The sequence below is a fragment of the Pectinophora gossypiella genome, chromosome 6 (genome assembly GCF_024362695.1).
Source record: "Pectinophora gossypiella chromosome 6, ilPecGoss1.1, whole genome shotgun sequence".
Classification (NCBI taxonomy): domain Eukaryota; kingdom Metazoa; phylum Arthropoda; class Insecta; order Lepidoptera; family Gelechiidae; genus Pectinophora; species Pectinophora gossypiella.
The window spans coordinates 416,587-430,774 of NC_065409.1; the positions used below are offsets into that span (position 1 = coordinate 416,587).

The 14,188-nt window shown below is 40.4% G+C and overlaps 1 protein-coding gene across 1 annotated transcript; it reads right to left on the reverse strand.

The window, feature by feature from the left end:
- Positions 1-1,047: 1,047 nt before the first annotated feature.
- LOC126367619 (uncharacterized) lies at positions 1,048-13,546 on the reverse strand. Its single transcript, XM_050011234.1, has 12 exons — positions 13,425-13,546; positions 12,919-13,143; positions 12,034-12,840; positions 9,689-11,848; positions 9,349-9,574; positions 6,236-6,375; positions 4,630-4,801; positions 3,052-3,241; positions 2,567-2,629; positions 2,380-2,437; positions 1,624-1,797; positions 1,048-1,242 (listed from the first exon to the last, which is right to left on the reverse strand). The coding sequence occupies exons 2-12, from the start codon at positions 13,069-13,071 to the stop codon at positions 1,048-1,050; spliced, it is 4,338 nt and encodes a 1,445-aa protein (XP_049867191.1). The 5' UTR covers positions 13,072-13,143; positions 13,425-13,546.
- Positions 13,547-14,188: the final 642 nt, after the last annotated feature.

Genomic DNA, 14,188 nt, shown 5'->3' on the forward strand with positions numbered 1-14,188 from the left:
TTTAAACAATTTAAAGATTTCTGTTTGAGTACTTCCTTCTCAATTTTTCTTAGATAATTAATTTGTTGATTTGATTAAAACTCAATTTTGATGTGACTGATACTAATTCTTCATATAAGACAAACTGCATTTAGTCACAACCTCCACATTTAAAGCCAAACTTATATTTAGTCCATTTTGTGCTAGATTCTGTAATATTGCTCGGTGCTACCCAATGATTATGCTAATGCCATAATAATATTGTCAGCTTACGATTGATGAAACAATAAATCTATTTTATATACAAAAATAATGACTTCAAATCTTCTACATCTAGACATTCATTCAGTAACATCTGATTTTGGTGCATTTTCTTTATATTCCAACAAATACGACATGTATGGCTTGATATAACAGCCTTCACATCCAGATGGGAGTAAAATAGCACATCATTCATTATTTACAACACAATATTTCTTACAACAGTTTAAAATCTGCATAAATTTCAAATTGTCCAATATCTCGAGTTTAACAAAATAGAGGCCACACATCCAGTGGCAGATATCGGATATCTATGGACAAGTCTGTTTGAGCCTTACAGCTACGTACACAGAGAGTATCGTAAAGGTCCATGCGCCATCCACGGGACTAGAAAAGGGGTCCATAACAAAAGTTAAAGAGGCCACAACATCACTAATACTTAACAAACCGAAGACTTCAAAAAAACAAAGTTCTCGCTATAAAAGTTACGACCCGGAACATAATACACAGAGTCAATCCTTAAGTATTCGTATCACAACACAAATCACACTAGATGTCGTCGGTCAACAAGGGAGGAAGGCGCATGTGGTCACAGATTCACATGATGAGGCGTGCTAACGCGCGGCGCGCGCGGGTCATGCGCGTGTCGGGAGGGGGGGAGGCGGGCTGCGGCGGCGGCGGGGCGGGGGCGGCGGGCCGCGCCACCGGTACGGGGCCGACCGGGCGTGCAGCCAGGGCGGGGGCGGCGGGGCGCATGGCCAGGTCGTGTAGAGGGGCGCGCACGGGCGGGGCGGGCGCGGCGCGGCGTCACGCGGCCAGGCCGGCGCGCAGCTGGCGCACGGCCGCGTACACCTTGATGGCGGGCCCCAGGCGCATGCGCGCGCACTGCACCAGCTCCTCGCGCGACGCCAGCACCAGCTCCGCGCCCGACAGCCGCGCCGCCAGCGCCGCCTCGCCCGCGCCCGACCCCGCTATGCGCGTGATCAGGGCCGCCACGTCCTCCTTTACGAATATACAAACGCACGTGATTAAAATCGAAATAACGGTTTTCTAGCACCTGGACTCGAATTTACTTAATCCGAAAAGCTTCTATTGATGGTCCAACAAACGTAACACGATTAGAATCGCCTAGTGCGAAAAAGACGAGAGATCGATCTCTTTCGCATTAATGGTATACAGCTTAGTACGAAAGAAACAAAAGATATATATTTTATTCAAGTTACGTTTGTTGGAACATGGACCGATTATTATTAGTGCAAAGAATTATTGAGTGAAAAATTAACCACTAAACATAAACGAACCGCTAACGAAATCATGATCAAGATTCATGACACATTATGATTGTTGTTCATTACTAACACTAAAGAACTTGGCTAAACGAACCTGTGACCAGTCCGTGGGGTCGGGCGGCAACTCGAGCGCGGCGATGTGTCGCGCGGCCAGCAGGCGCGGGATGACGGGCTGCGCGGGCGCGGCGCGCGAGTACGTGCGCGGCGGCCGCGGGGAGCCGCGCCAGCGCTTGCCGCCGCCGCTGGACACTGACTCGTCATCGGAAGCCTGGTGGGACACATTTTATATTAAAACATCTCTTTTGATGAAAAGTATAATAACATACTTTTTATTATTAGAAATAGGTATGTGTTTGACAACAATCTCGTCTGGGGGGGTGAAAAAGGCTACATAGAAGCAATTTATCTAGAAAGCAATATTGCAATATGACATTTGTGCATAAAGAAGTGCGCACTATCAAGATATATCAATATTGATGAATTGCATTGAATTGCCTTTTTAACCTGATGTTATTAATTTTTAAATAGTGGAATTCGAGCGTTACACGTTAGTTGCATAAAATCTACGCATAAAATATATTTTTGAATGCGTCAATAAAATGAATGACACTAGTGAGTTTGACACTGGTGCCTATTCTGGACCAAATTAGCAATAAAGCCGATATACCTGGCATGTACTTGACACCTCTTAAACGGCACTAGCCGTTCTTCACTTACAATAAGCACAAGAAAAAGATGGAGCTAGTTTAAGCCTGTCAAATTAAGGTAGTTAAGTTGGTGGTTGTCCGAATTGGCACATTATGCTACTCAGAGCTCGTAATATAAGATATTTTGTCCTTTCTTTACATACTTCGTTTTTCCCGACTTCCTCGACTCTCTTATGCTTTGGTGGTCTCCCTCGCGGCATTCTGTGAAAATAACAATGATGTTAACAACAGAGCATCACGCCTGTACCCCGAAGGGTTAGGCAGAGGTGTATAGTAGACCCACTCCTCGCCAGCCAGACGTTAATTTTATAATATGATTTGGATACGTACTTCTCTTTTGCCGCATCGCTGGTCGGCGTGCTGGTCGTCATCGACTTCGGTTTAGCTGGAACCCTGCAACAAATATGATTTGTTACATAATGAATTATTTGATATTCGAATGCTTTTTGACTGAAATAATCCATTTTTCAAATTGTTCGAATGATTTTTGATTAATAATGTGCAACATGAAATCCATTCCCAGTTATATTATTTAAATAACACAAGTATTTTTTTTAAATATTGGATCGCAATAAGCTATTTACTTATATTTTTGAAAGTTAAAAAAGTGTGAGCAGCGTAAAAAATCATGTAGCAAATTCATCGGGATATTTTTTTTTATTCGAATACGAGCCCATTCGGTCGTGACCCCCCCTGGACGACAAGTTGGATCACGGGTGGCCACTACAATTTTATCTAATTCTCTACGGAGATAGGTTGTCTGCGACCTGGTGACACCAAACATAAAAGAGGAGGGTGGTGCAGGGTGCATATACCTGCGCGGGGTGGGCAGCGCGTGGTCGACGGCGGCGTGCGGCGCGAGGCGGTCGGGCAGCGTGGGCGGCGGCGCGCGGTAGGGGCACGTGGAGGCGGCGTTGTGCTGCTTGAACCCGCCGTAGCGCAGCGAGCCCAGCCCGCGGCACCCGCCCACGCCGCACCCGCCCGCCACCGCCAGCTCTTCAGCCGCTGTAACACAACGGCTTGTTTAATATGCTTGTATCCTTCAAAAAAATCAACATCTAAATATTTGCATTAACACTGGCATACATTACGAACTAGTAGCAGTCAAGCGTTTTCCGATTGGCTTCCTACCAATCCAGCTACAAATATACTCGCTCCTGACGTTGGTCGCGTTTTTCTCAACATAATGGACCAATATAAAGGGCTGATCATCTATCACTTCTAACGGCCTCCGTGGTCCAGTGGTTGAGCGTTGGGATCACGATCCAGAGGCCCCGGTTCGAATCCCGGTGGGGACATATTCCAAAAATCACTTTGTGATCCCTAGTTTGGTTAGGACATTACAGGCTGATTACCTGATTGTCCGAAAATAAGATGATCCGTGCATGAGCCATGTCAGGGGCCTGTGGCGGCTCAGTAATAACCCTGATACCAGGATTGATGAGGTTTGGTATTCCACCTCACAACGCACACGATAAGACCTATCACTACTCATTGGCTTTTACATCTGTTTCTGAAGATTTATAAGTAGGCTACTTGACAGTCTAGTCAAATGAGATACTTTTTACGAAACGTCAAAATCAAAGTTTTGTTTGGAGTTTGTATGGAAATATTGTCCTGTGACGTCATTAATAAAAGCGGTCAAACGTTGTATTTATTGCTACTTAATTGGTAAATAAAATTCAAGAATATTTTATAGATTTTTGATCACGTTGGACTGGCTTCTATTTCTATATTAGCATTTTATAATTTATCTTTCACCCAGTCAAATACTCTATTAGGCGAACGATAGAAGTTCGTCATAAGAATTGGTGTGTTATAGACACAATAACACTTAAAATTATTTTATCTGGTACCAGTGCTATCTACACTGTCCAGAATTTTTACTGACATTAAAAAAAATGCAAATTTTAGTAAATCTGTATCATTGCACATAAATATTTCTGCAAACCTTGACCGAAATATACCAAGGGCATTGTCAGATCATATACGTTTTAACGCGACTATACCATTACGTAAATAAATATTATTGCGACCACTGTTACAACAGTGGTTTAAACTTAAAAAATGTAATGTGTTAGTTTTTTTCTATTTACATACATACATAAACTCACGCCCGTAATCCCTAATGGGGTGAACAGAGCCGCAGGTTATCAGTCAATTTGCAGTTATTTTGAATACCAGATGAATATGATGAACCTTATGGTGGCAAGAGATCATTTCTTCTATCTTTTTTAAAGACAAATGCACAAATTCCGCCCACTATCTATCACGTTGGTCTAACAGACAGCTCGGTGAAGAGTGGGTACTTAGTTCACCCTGCGATGGATGTATCTCTGGCTACCCCATTGAGATATAGTCGTGAGCTTATGTTACGTCAATAATATACTGACTGAGCGGCGGCTCGAGCGGGTGCTGCGTCTTGAGGCACCAGCCGACGGGGTGCAGGTCGGGGGAGTCGTCGTCCATCCACGACGCCAGCTCCGAGCCCCAGCCGTCGAAGGTGACGCGCACCTGGTGCCCGCGGACTGCGCTGATCGTCGCCACGCGGATCAGGAACGGCACCTGTGGGAATTTTAAATGACAACAAATGAATGAAATGTAAATGTTGTTTGTTGGCGCTCGACCAGTAGGGCCAACATGCGCAACGAGATAAAATTTTGTCACGGTCATTTTATCGATCCTGACGACATAATTATGTCGTTTTGTCGATTGTTGCTAATATGTGAACCCAAATAAGTCATGACGTTCTGTCAAAATACGAACAAAATACGTGGCATGCATGTTGGGGAAAAAACAACTTATCGATTTTGACTTTTTTTTTACTTTTTTCATTTTTTTTACTAAAACAAAAGAAATCTTGGAAAAATTGCCTCATATTTTAACAATTACGAATTTGCCGCCACGATTTACGGTTAAAGGATTAGTCAAATTTCAAATGGATATAATTATATCTAGGTGCGTCTTAGCTACGTACCTGAGGTAAGTCATTTTACTTGGGATGAATAGCCATCCCATATATGGATATGACACCATTTTCTGTACCCCTTACTAAATCCAGCTCCCTAACGCACAATATGTATATACAGTGTTATTACAAAATGAAGACTGAAAGTTAAACTAGGTTTAAAAATATAGTCTGAAGGAAGTCCCGCGGCTGTGGCGCTACTGTCGCAGATCCTACGTAGAATTATTATGACTTGTCAATTAGTTTCATTAAAATCCGTCGACTTCTTTCGTGGCGCGGATTATTCTTTTAAACCTAGTTTATCTTCATCGTTTTGTAATAACACATGTTCAAAACTGATACCACAGCACTTCTTTACTTCAAATCGCCGTTGATACTGACTTACAGCACTCGAAGTTGTTTTTGATATCATTTTAAATCAAACACCACGTAAATCGCGATTAAATGAAGCCGTTATCGGAACTCTATTTCTTAACTGTATTGAATGTTATAACAATGGACGCGTCAGAGACAGGAAACCTCAAGTACTCTGATAAGTTAAACACTTACGACAATTTCACAGCATTCATACAATATAGATTTATTTAAAGAGATTTCAAAACTTACCGCATGACGAATGAATGGCCACATCGAAGCAATTAAACTAAAAAACCAATATTGCAATTTGTCATTTGCGCATATAAAAGTAACCAAACAAATGTGAAATAGCAATATTGCTCTTTCAGATGAATTGCTTTGAACTTTTTTAACCCCCAGGTCAAAAAGGGACTTCGCGGAAATTTATTCATGATGCCAATATCTAGTGTATCACAGGATTCACATATTTGTTTATCATTTAATAAAATTAAAGATGCTCATTTCTATGAGCAACGAACTAAAAAAAATAACCAAGAACCATCCATATACCTGTTACCGATATGGGTTTTTTAATTGAGTCGAATCTAGGAACGCGAAAAAAGGGGCTACAACGAAGGCCTATTGAGTAGCTAAGTATAATGATTAAGTAAATCCAAGTGTAGTATTGCACTCACCCTAGGGTCAACGACCTCGAGCTTCATCCCCGGCTTGAACCCTTGCGGCGCACGCGTCTTGAAGGCGCGCGGCGGCGCCGGCGACGCGCCCGTCTCTTCTAAGTAGCTCTCCCACGAAAACGTGTCCGGGTCCTTGTAGACTGCAACAGAGTCCACCGTTGTAAAAACTACGTAACGATATCCAACAACATTTATATTCAGCCCGCGGAAGTCAGTAGGAAAGCCAGCCATAGAATAAAGAATAATACCACGTAAAGAACGGTAACTCCGCCCCGCACCAAATCATATCGGGCGATGCCCTCACCCTCTTTGCGTCTTACTTTAGTTTAGTCTTAAATGGCCATAAGTCTGTAAGGAGTAAAGGGGAGAGCGCGGGGATTGTGTCTCACTCGCACTTACGATTTAAGCGGCACACGGTTACAATGAAATTTTTGTAAAGTGTCCGGGGTGTGAACTAGTGTAAACGCTGCCGCTGACCTTCGCTTCCACAATTAGCGAGTTCTGTGCGGAACGAAAAGGACCCGACCTAGTGCGTGGATTAGTGTAGTGCTTAACATTCCACTCGCTGCTAAAGAATATAAACACTGTCTCACAGAGGTGAAGTGATCGGAGAAGAGGGCAGCGAGAGGAGCAGCTGAATTACAAATGTAGCATAACTTCTCTCGTATGGTTTGTAGGTCTATGAATTACCTCACCAACTTTTCTGACAGTGTTATTTATTATTGAGCCGAAAGGGCCCTCTGACATCTATCATGTAACGACTTACGTACTTACTTAAGTAACCCCAATAGGGTATTTGAGTGGGTCAGAGATAAATTATAAAATTCTAATCTAGAAATAGAAGCCAATCTAACATGATCAAAATTCATCTCATTTTACTTTTCAACTTATTTTTGAATTTTATTTATGAATTAAGTAACAATGAGTACGTTTGACCGCTTTTATTGAGGACGTCACAGGACAGTATTTCCATACAAACTCCAAAGATAAATTTCGTTGTGACGTTTCGTAAAAAGTATCTTATTTGACTAGGTTGTAAGCCAGAAACAAGAAAAAGGTTGAAGTTGACTAGGTTGTCAAGTAGCCTATTGTGGTAGTCCCATCGCAAGATGAACTAAGTACTCACACCCAACCGACTTACCTTACTTACTTAAGTAAATAGTAGTCTTTGTAACTTAAAACACGCGATATCTCTATAAATACGACTGAGAAACAATCCGCAAATGGTTTCTAAACTAGCGCGACCTAATCGTGTTTCAAACCATTAAATAAGCATGTGGAATAAACAAAGGGGCATAGATAAGTAACTTTATAATGTTCTGTAAGTCATAAATATTATAATAATATTTTTACACGGACTTACGTTCCTACTGAGCAAAGTTAATATTAAACAAATAGTAATTCTATTTTTATAAAAATCACCCATAAATTACCATTTTAATACCAAAACAGCTATACCTAGAATAAACTAGACCTTTATCTCATGAAAACAGTATTGAAAGGTACCAGCTAACTTGCAATGTTGCGACGTGTTGCGCCCGCGCCGCGCCGTCGACTGAGTGACTGATAAACGCGCGTTTCGTGGACACGGTTATCCTCATTTAGTTAATGGGGACAATGAGGAACAAAATTACAATCTCTTGACTGCTCACAGATACATGCTAATATGAGCTTAAATGACACACAAATATTTACTGGTTCATGTCTGTTGTATTATTTTATATTGCATATTATTTCGTTTATAACACTTAATACCGGTACATTGTTTTGCTCTAGTTATTAATCTGGGGTGTGCTTACCTAACTTGAATAATTCGTCAGGTACTGGTATTACAAGTATACATTTTTTTAGATATAAAAATATCACTACTTCAAGCCTTAACACAACACTCCATTCCGTTTTAATTTACACTGCACTGGTCTACACGAGAAATGGAAACAAATGTTATTCATTACTTATTAATATTAAATAAACGCCTGTTAAGAACACAATATTTTCCCACAAGTCTATCTTTGTAGCGCGCAAGATACGTTTTAATGTAATCGCCGCTGTTATTGCGCAAATATGATAATGTAATCAGAAAAAAATAACAGTAAGTTATACCTGTTACTGACACACGTTAGAAAGTCAATTTAGTTGAAAGTAAAAGCTGTTATTATTACTTGAATAAATACAGTTGTGATGACAAAAAGTAATTATTGTTTTAGCTTAGCTGTTATGGCCTGGCCCACCCCTATGAGGATTACGAGCGTGAGCTAAGTACAAGTACTAGAAATCAAGATATTATATACCTAAAATCAAAACACAAGAATGATTTCTGCTTTTCAAAACATGATATTTAAAATTAATTCCTATTTTGAAATTCGAACGTGAATTATTCTGAGTTTATCCTACGTGGTACTAATACCCACTGTAATGTGACACTTAATTTATTTGTTTTTTTTTCAATACTTGTAAATCTACGAATAAATATTTATTCGTAGTTGTAAATGTTAATAATAATATTTTTCTGATAATCCTTACGAAACATAAACTTGCGTGTTTCGAATTTTTAATGAGAAACTAGGTAGTATTTTTATACATTTTTATGTATGCATGTATTCCAAAGCCAATGATACGACACGCCCAAGACGAGATGCCGTTGGATATTATTTATACACACACTTTATTATTATGGAAACAATGTTGTATAAGAGTATAATTTAAGTTGAGCAACCTTTATTTTCATGCATGAAGTTAAATATGGCTGTGATCACGTTTGTAAATAAATTCACGTAGTAGCAAGCATATTTACGTAGTATCGACTATTTATATAGCTAAGGGTTTCATAGTAACAAAAAAATACAATAACCAATCATGTAAGTAAACCACTGGGTATTATTCCTCACTCTATGGAACTTATAAATGAATGAATGAATAACCCGGGCGAAAAAAGTTAAATTCGGGGTGAATAAAATTGGAAAGAGACAAAATCGCCTATGTTACTTTTCATCACTTCAACTATCTCCACTTAAAAAAAAAATATCTTTCCTTTTTGCCGTGATAGACGGACAAACAAACAGACAGCCACACACATGCACGTTGGCATTTATAATATTAGTATGGATACTTACAATTAGGAGGAGTGAGTGACACGCCATTTTCTTCGGCCCAGCCCACAGGGTGTATGTAGGGCGAGGTGGGGTCGACCCAGTAATCGTACATCTCGTCCCAGCTGTCGAAGTTGATCAGCAGCCGGTTGTCCAGCATATCGGCGATGGTGGCCACACACACCAGGTCGTTCTTGCGGTCTTCTGCCTCTAGTTTCATGCCGATTCGGAAACCGTTTGGTTTTATCATCTACAAAAAAAATAACAATTTGTATAAAACAATACTTTTTTTTGTTTATAGATCAATGAAGTTAATAATATATAATAAGTTAATAATGAAGTTAATTAATAAAGTTTTTCTTACCGTAGTACCGACGTGCGGAAACAGATGTTTAGGCGCAGCGACGGCGCGCATCTGTTTGAGGTACAGCGGCCAGGTGAAGGTGCAGGGCGTGTAGCTGGCCGGCGGCTTCAGCGAGCGGCCGTTCTTCTCGCACCAGCCCGGCGGGAAGATATCCGGGCTGTCCGCGTTCACCCAGAAGTCAAATACATCTGGATACTCGTCGAAGTGCAGCCTCATCCGGTACCCCTGCACCTCCGCCACCGACACCACGCAGAACAGTGACGGGTGCTGCGGATCTATCGCCTCCATCCGCATCCCCACTTTGAAACAGTTGCGAGAGTACGGAAACGGATCTTTAAACAACTTGACGGGCGCCGCTTTAGCCTTACAAACGTCGAGATACCGCATCCAAGAGAATCCGTTCTTCCCGCACATCCAAGGATACTTCTCGTTTTCTATAAATTCGTCATTCGCTTTCATAGAGTCTGATACATGAGAATCCCCTGGAGCAGAATCATAATGTTTCAGGGGAAGTCTCTCTTCCCTGTTGTCCAACATGAAATCTGTGTCAGAGAGTTGTTTCCTCATAAGCAGCTTTCTCATTTTATTTCTCCTCTTGAGAAGGTCAATTCTTTCTCTATCTCTCTTCTTTTGCTGTATTTTCTGCACTTCACTCTGACAAGTGATGCTGCAGAAGTTGGGCGTGATGAACTCAGCCGCCATGCCGTGGCAGCCGCATCCGTCACACCGGTACATGTCCTCGGGAGACGTGGGCTTCTTGTCTCGCCCAGCCCTCTCGGCCCGTTGCTTCAACGGAGTCTGATATTTTGCACTCGGAATCAATATGTCATCATGGTCATCACTTGTGTCAATGACATCAATGAGCCCAAATTCATTTGTCTGGAACTGTATGTTACTTCCCCGTAGATGCGCAACGCCATTATTCCACATTAACCCAGGAGGATCTTCTTCTAATGTAGAGTCTAAACTCTCTCTTTTGACTCTATTATCCCTCTGAACCCTGTTTTTCAAGGCTTCTATCTCTTTATAGTAATCATCATGGTTACCCTTTTCTTCAGAGTCATGTTTGTCTTCCCTGTAATCTTCAGCATCTGAATCACCAAGAGTAACTTTAGCTTCTTCCAACTTCTCATCGCAAAACAGCGAGGGCACACGGTGGTCGTCATTGTTCTCAGGCTCCTGCTGCTCTTCCGGTTTCTCTGTCAGTTTCTGTTGTGGCATGTTTAATTTAAAGTTCTTATTAGAAAGGTTCTCACTGCATAGCGATATTCGTCGTTTTAAACTTGCATTTACAGTTTTTCTTTCACTGTTATCGGAATTAGAGCGGCGTAATATAGCAGGCGCGGCGATAGGCACCGCCCCGATTTCATTCCTGTCGATGACATTTCTATTCAGCAAACTCTTTCCTTTCTCAGGGATAGCTAACGTGAAGGATTTCTCCCTGGTTTGTCCTCCTTCATCATCAGCTATGGACACAGTGTAAATGTCATCATTCATCGCAGAGTTCGTTTCTGGTATAGACAGAGTATATTCTCCTTGTTCCCCTGTAGGCTCTGCTCTCGAACCTGAGATCGACACTGCAAATGTCTTGTCACTCTTTGGACTTTGTGGAACTGAACCATTATTATCTTTTCCATTGACACTCATAACTTTTGCGAGTGGTTGCAGTGGCGGCATCTCTGATGCCTCCATACTGTCTCTCATAACAGTTATGCTATTACCCTGAGGATCATTTTGTATTTGTCCATTTGCTATTTGAAGATTGATAATAGGACCTTTGGACGCCATTGTAGCTGGCAAAGTAACAGGTAATATAAACTTGGTGTTCTGCATTTTAGGCATCATTGGAGTTAAAAATAGTTTCTGATTGTTTGAATTTCCATTTGGTTGATTATTGGATATTAGTATTGATTGGTTTTCTGGTATTGATTTATTTGCTTTCTTCACTGACCCCAGGTAAGCTATGGCCTGTTTGCCTGTGGCACCAGGAGCAATGCTCACTGGCACCATCATTTTGTCATTGGTCTTTGGCTTTTGGATAACAATGGGCTGGCCAGGATTTGCTGGGGCCAGGATGGAAGACTTTTGGCTGGTCACTTTAGGAGCAATGTTAGGTTTGTTGACATTTGATATCAGGTGTATGTTTGGATTGCTAGTGACCTGAAATAAAAGGACAAAATTGATGAACAAATAAATATTACTCATACTTTTAACAAATTATTTGGTGTACTGAACCAAATAGATAAGATTTATCAAATGTTTAGATTATTTTTCGTAAGAAAATTCAATAATTCAGTGTTTATAATAGTCTCCACATAAATAAAAACAAAATAAAAACAACTTACAGGTCTTCTCACTATAATTTGTGGGGGATTCCCACTAGTACTGGCTTGGCTGATCATATCTGTACTAGTCATTGGCTTCAGCCCAGCTGGGGTCTGAATGTACACCACATGCGGCATGGGTCTGGCTGCACCACGCAACTGCACTGCACCAGAATTCCCAGAGTTTGGCAATGTCAGTTGTATTGAATTGCTTGAAGAATTCGGAATCTGTACCACAGCAGGATTAGATCCCACCTGCACTTGATGAGATACACTTGTTGGGGTATTCATTTTTATATGAACTCCAGATGAATCAGTCATTTGTAACTGAGAGGAACTTGAAACAGTCATGTCAGAGTTGCCATCCATATTGGCAGGCCTAGGGTTAGAACCCATGTGGACATGAATAATAGAACTTAAAGACTGATTAGTATTCTGAAGAATTGGCATAGAGGGCAATCCAGGACCAGCAAGTTGTATGTTTTGGCCCCCACCTGGAATTTGCAATGGAACGTTTATGGTTTCCCCAGCTGGTAATTGTACGGGAACACTTGTTGTGCCAGAGACTTGAAGCGGAAGACTAACTGGGGCTATTTGTAAAGGAACACTACTATTAGGTCCCGATAACTGAACAGGGACGTTAATATTGGAAGTGGAGCCCGGAATCTGCACGGGCACATGTACTGTTGACAGCTGCAACGGGTAAGGAGAGTTGTTGGTATGAATCTTGACTGGAGCAATGGAGTGTGTCACCAGGTTGTGAGCGATAGGCATGGAGCTCTGCGGCGCCGGCACCGACGTCACAATCATGCTGCTCGATGTTGGCGCCTGCAATACAGTAAACAATGTCAATAAGGTCAAGTTTGGTTACTTTATAACGTATTTCACACACATTATTGAACTCACTCGCAAAGTATTCAGTAGCACATTGTGTTGCGAGCTATTCTGCGATGGACTGGCACTAACCGAGATGTTGGCCGATTTTAGTAATCTTTTTTTCAAAATTTCTGATTTAGGCTCATCAAAGTTTTGAAGTGAATTACACTGTTGTCTCTCCATTTCTCAGCCCCAAAAATGTTAGTAAACTCATTACAGGCACTCGATTATCTTTTACAATTCATTATTCATTGCCTGTAATGCATATAAAAAGAAAATAATGTGAAATGAAAAATCATCTAAACGCAACATCGTACGCGTAAAAAATTCACACACTGAGGCAAAGTTATGCGTGCAATAAGTAATGCATGCAATTAAAATATGGATATTATATTATTGGAAGTGATATTTATACAATTCGTTACATTTTTTCTTTCGCGAGTATCGCACTCTATCAATTGTGCTGCTACTTTTACAATACCACAACCTTCTATAGAAAAGTTCATGAAACAGTAAATTGGCAATTTACTACTTACATTTTATGATTTCAATATGAAGGCCAAATCCTTAAGAATTATTTGAACCAGCAGGGCTTCATTATCGTGTCGAAATCCAATAAATAAAAATAAATTATCTTAGATACAGCGACGATATTTACCTGCTCAGTACAACTGGTAATAATTCTGACAACATAAGCAAAATAAAATTGAATGCCGTCAAGTTGGCACCTCCTAAAATTTCAACGAATCGCGAAAAGGTATTCTCATGACGAAGCTTTCGCGCCCGATTATTCAGCTAAAAAAGTCAAGAGATAGTTTATTTTTGTATTGGGTATGTTTCATTATGAGTTTATGTAAAAATGTTTACATAGTTGAAAAACAATGTTAACATGATATATTTGAACAATTTAAAGGTGTGCTACTCGCAGATTATTGAATATCTACTTTTATTTTGCTTATAAACATTTATTATAATATATTATAATAACGTAAATAAATGTTCCAGGCATACCTATATATTTACGAACAAAAATTATCTTTGTAAATAATTTGTTTCTGTTTTAGATAAAAAGTATGCAATTTATGCAAAGAAGAGAAAATAATTTATCAAAATAAATGACAATAAATCTAAAATTATCAGTTCACTAGTAGTTGTATTGGCCGGAAATTGTGAATGAAAATAGATAGAGTGCGTTCGTTTACCCGACTGCTGAGTGGGGTAATATTCTGAGGGGGTAATGTTTTTCGAGTGTATGTATGTATGTATGTCAGTTTCTTATTACCTTGTGTCCTATTTAAAA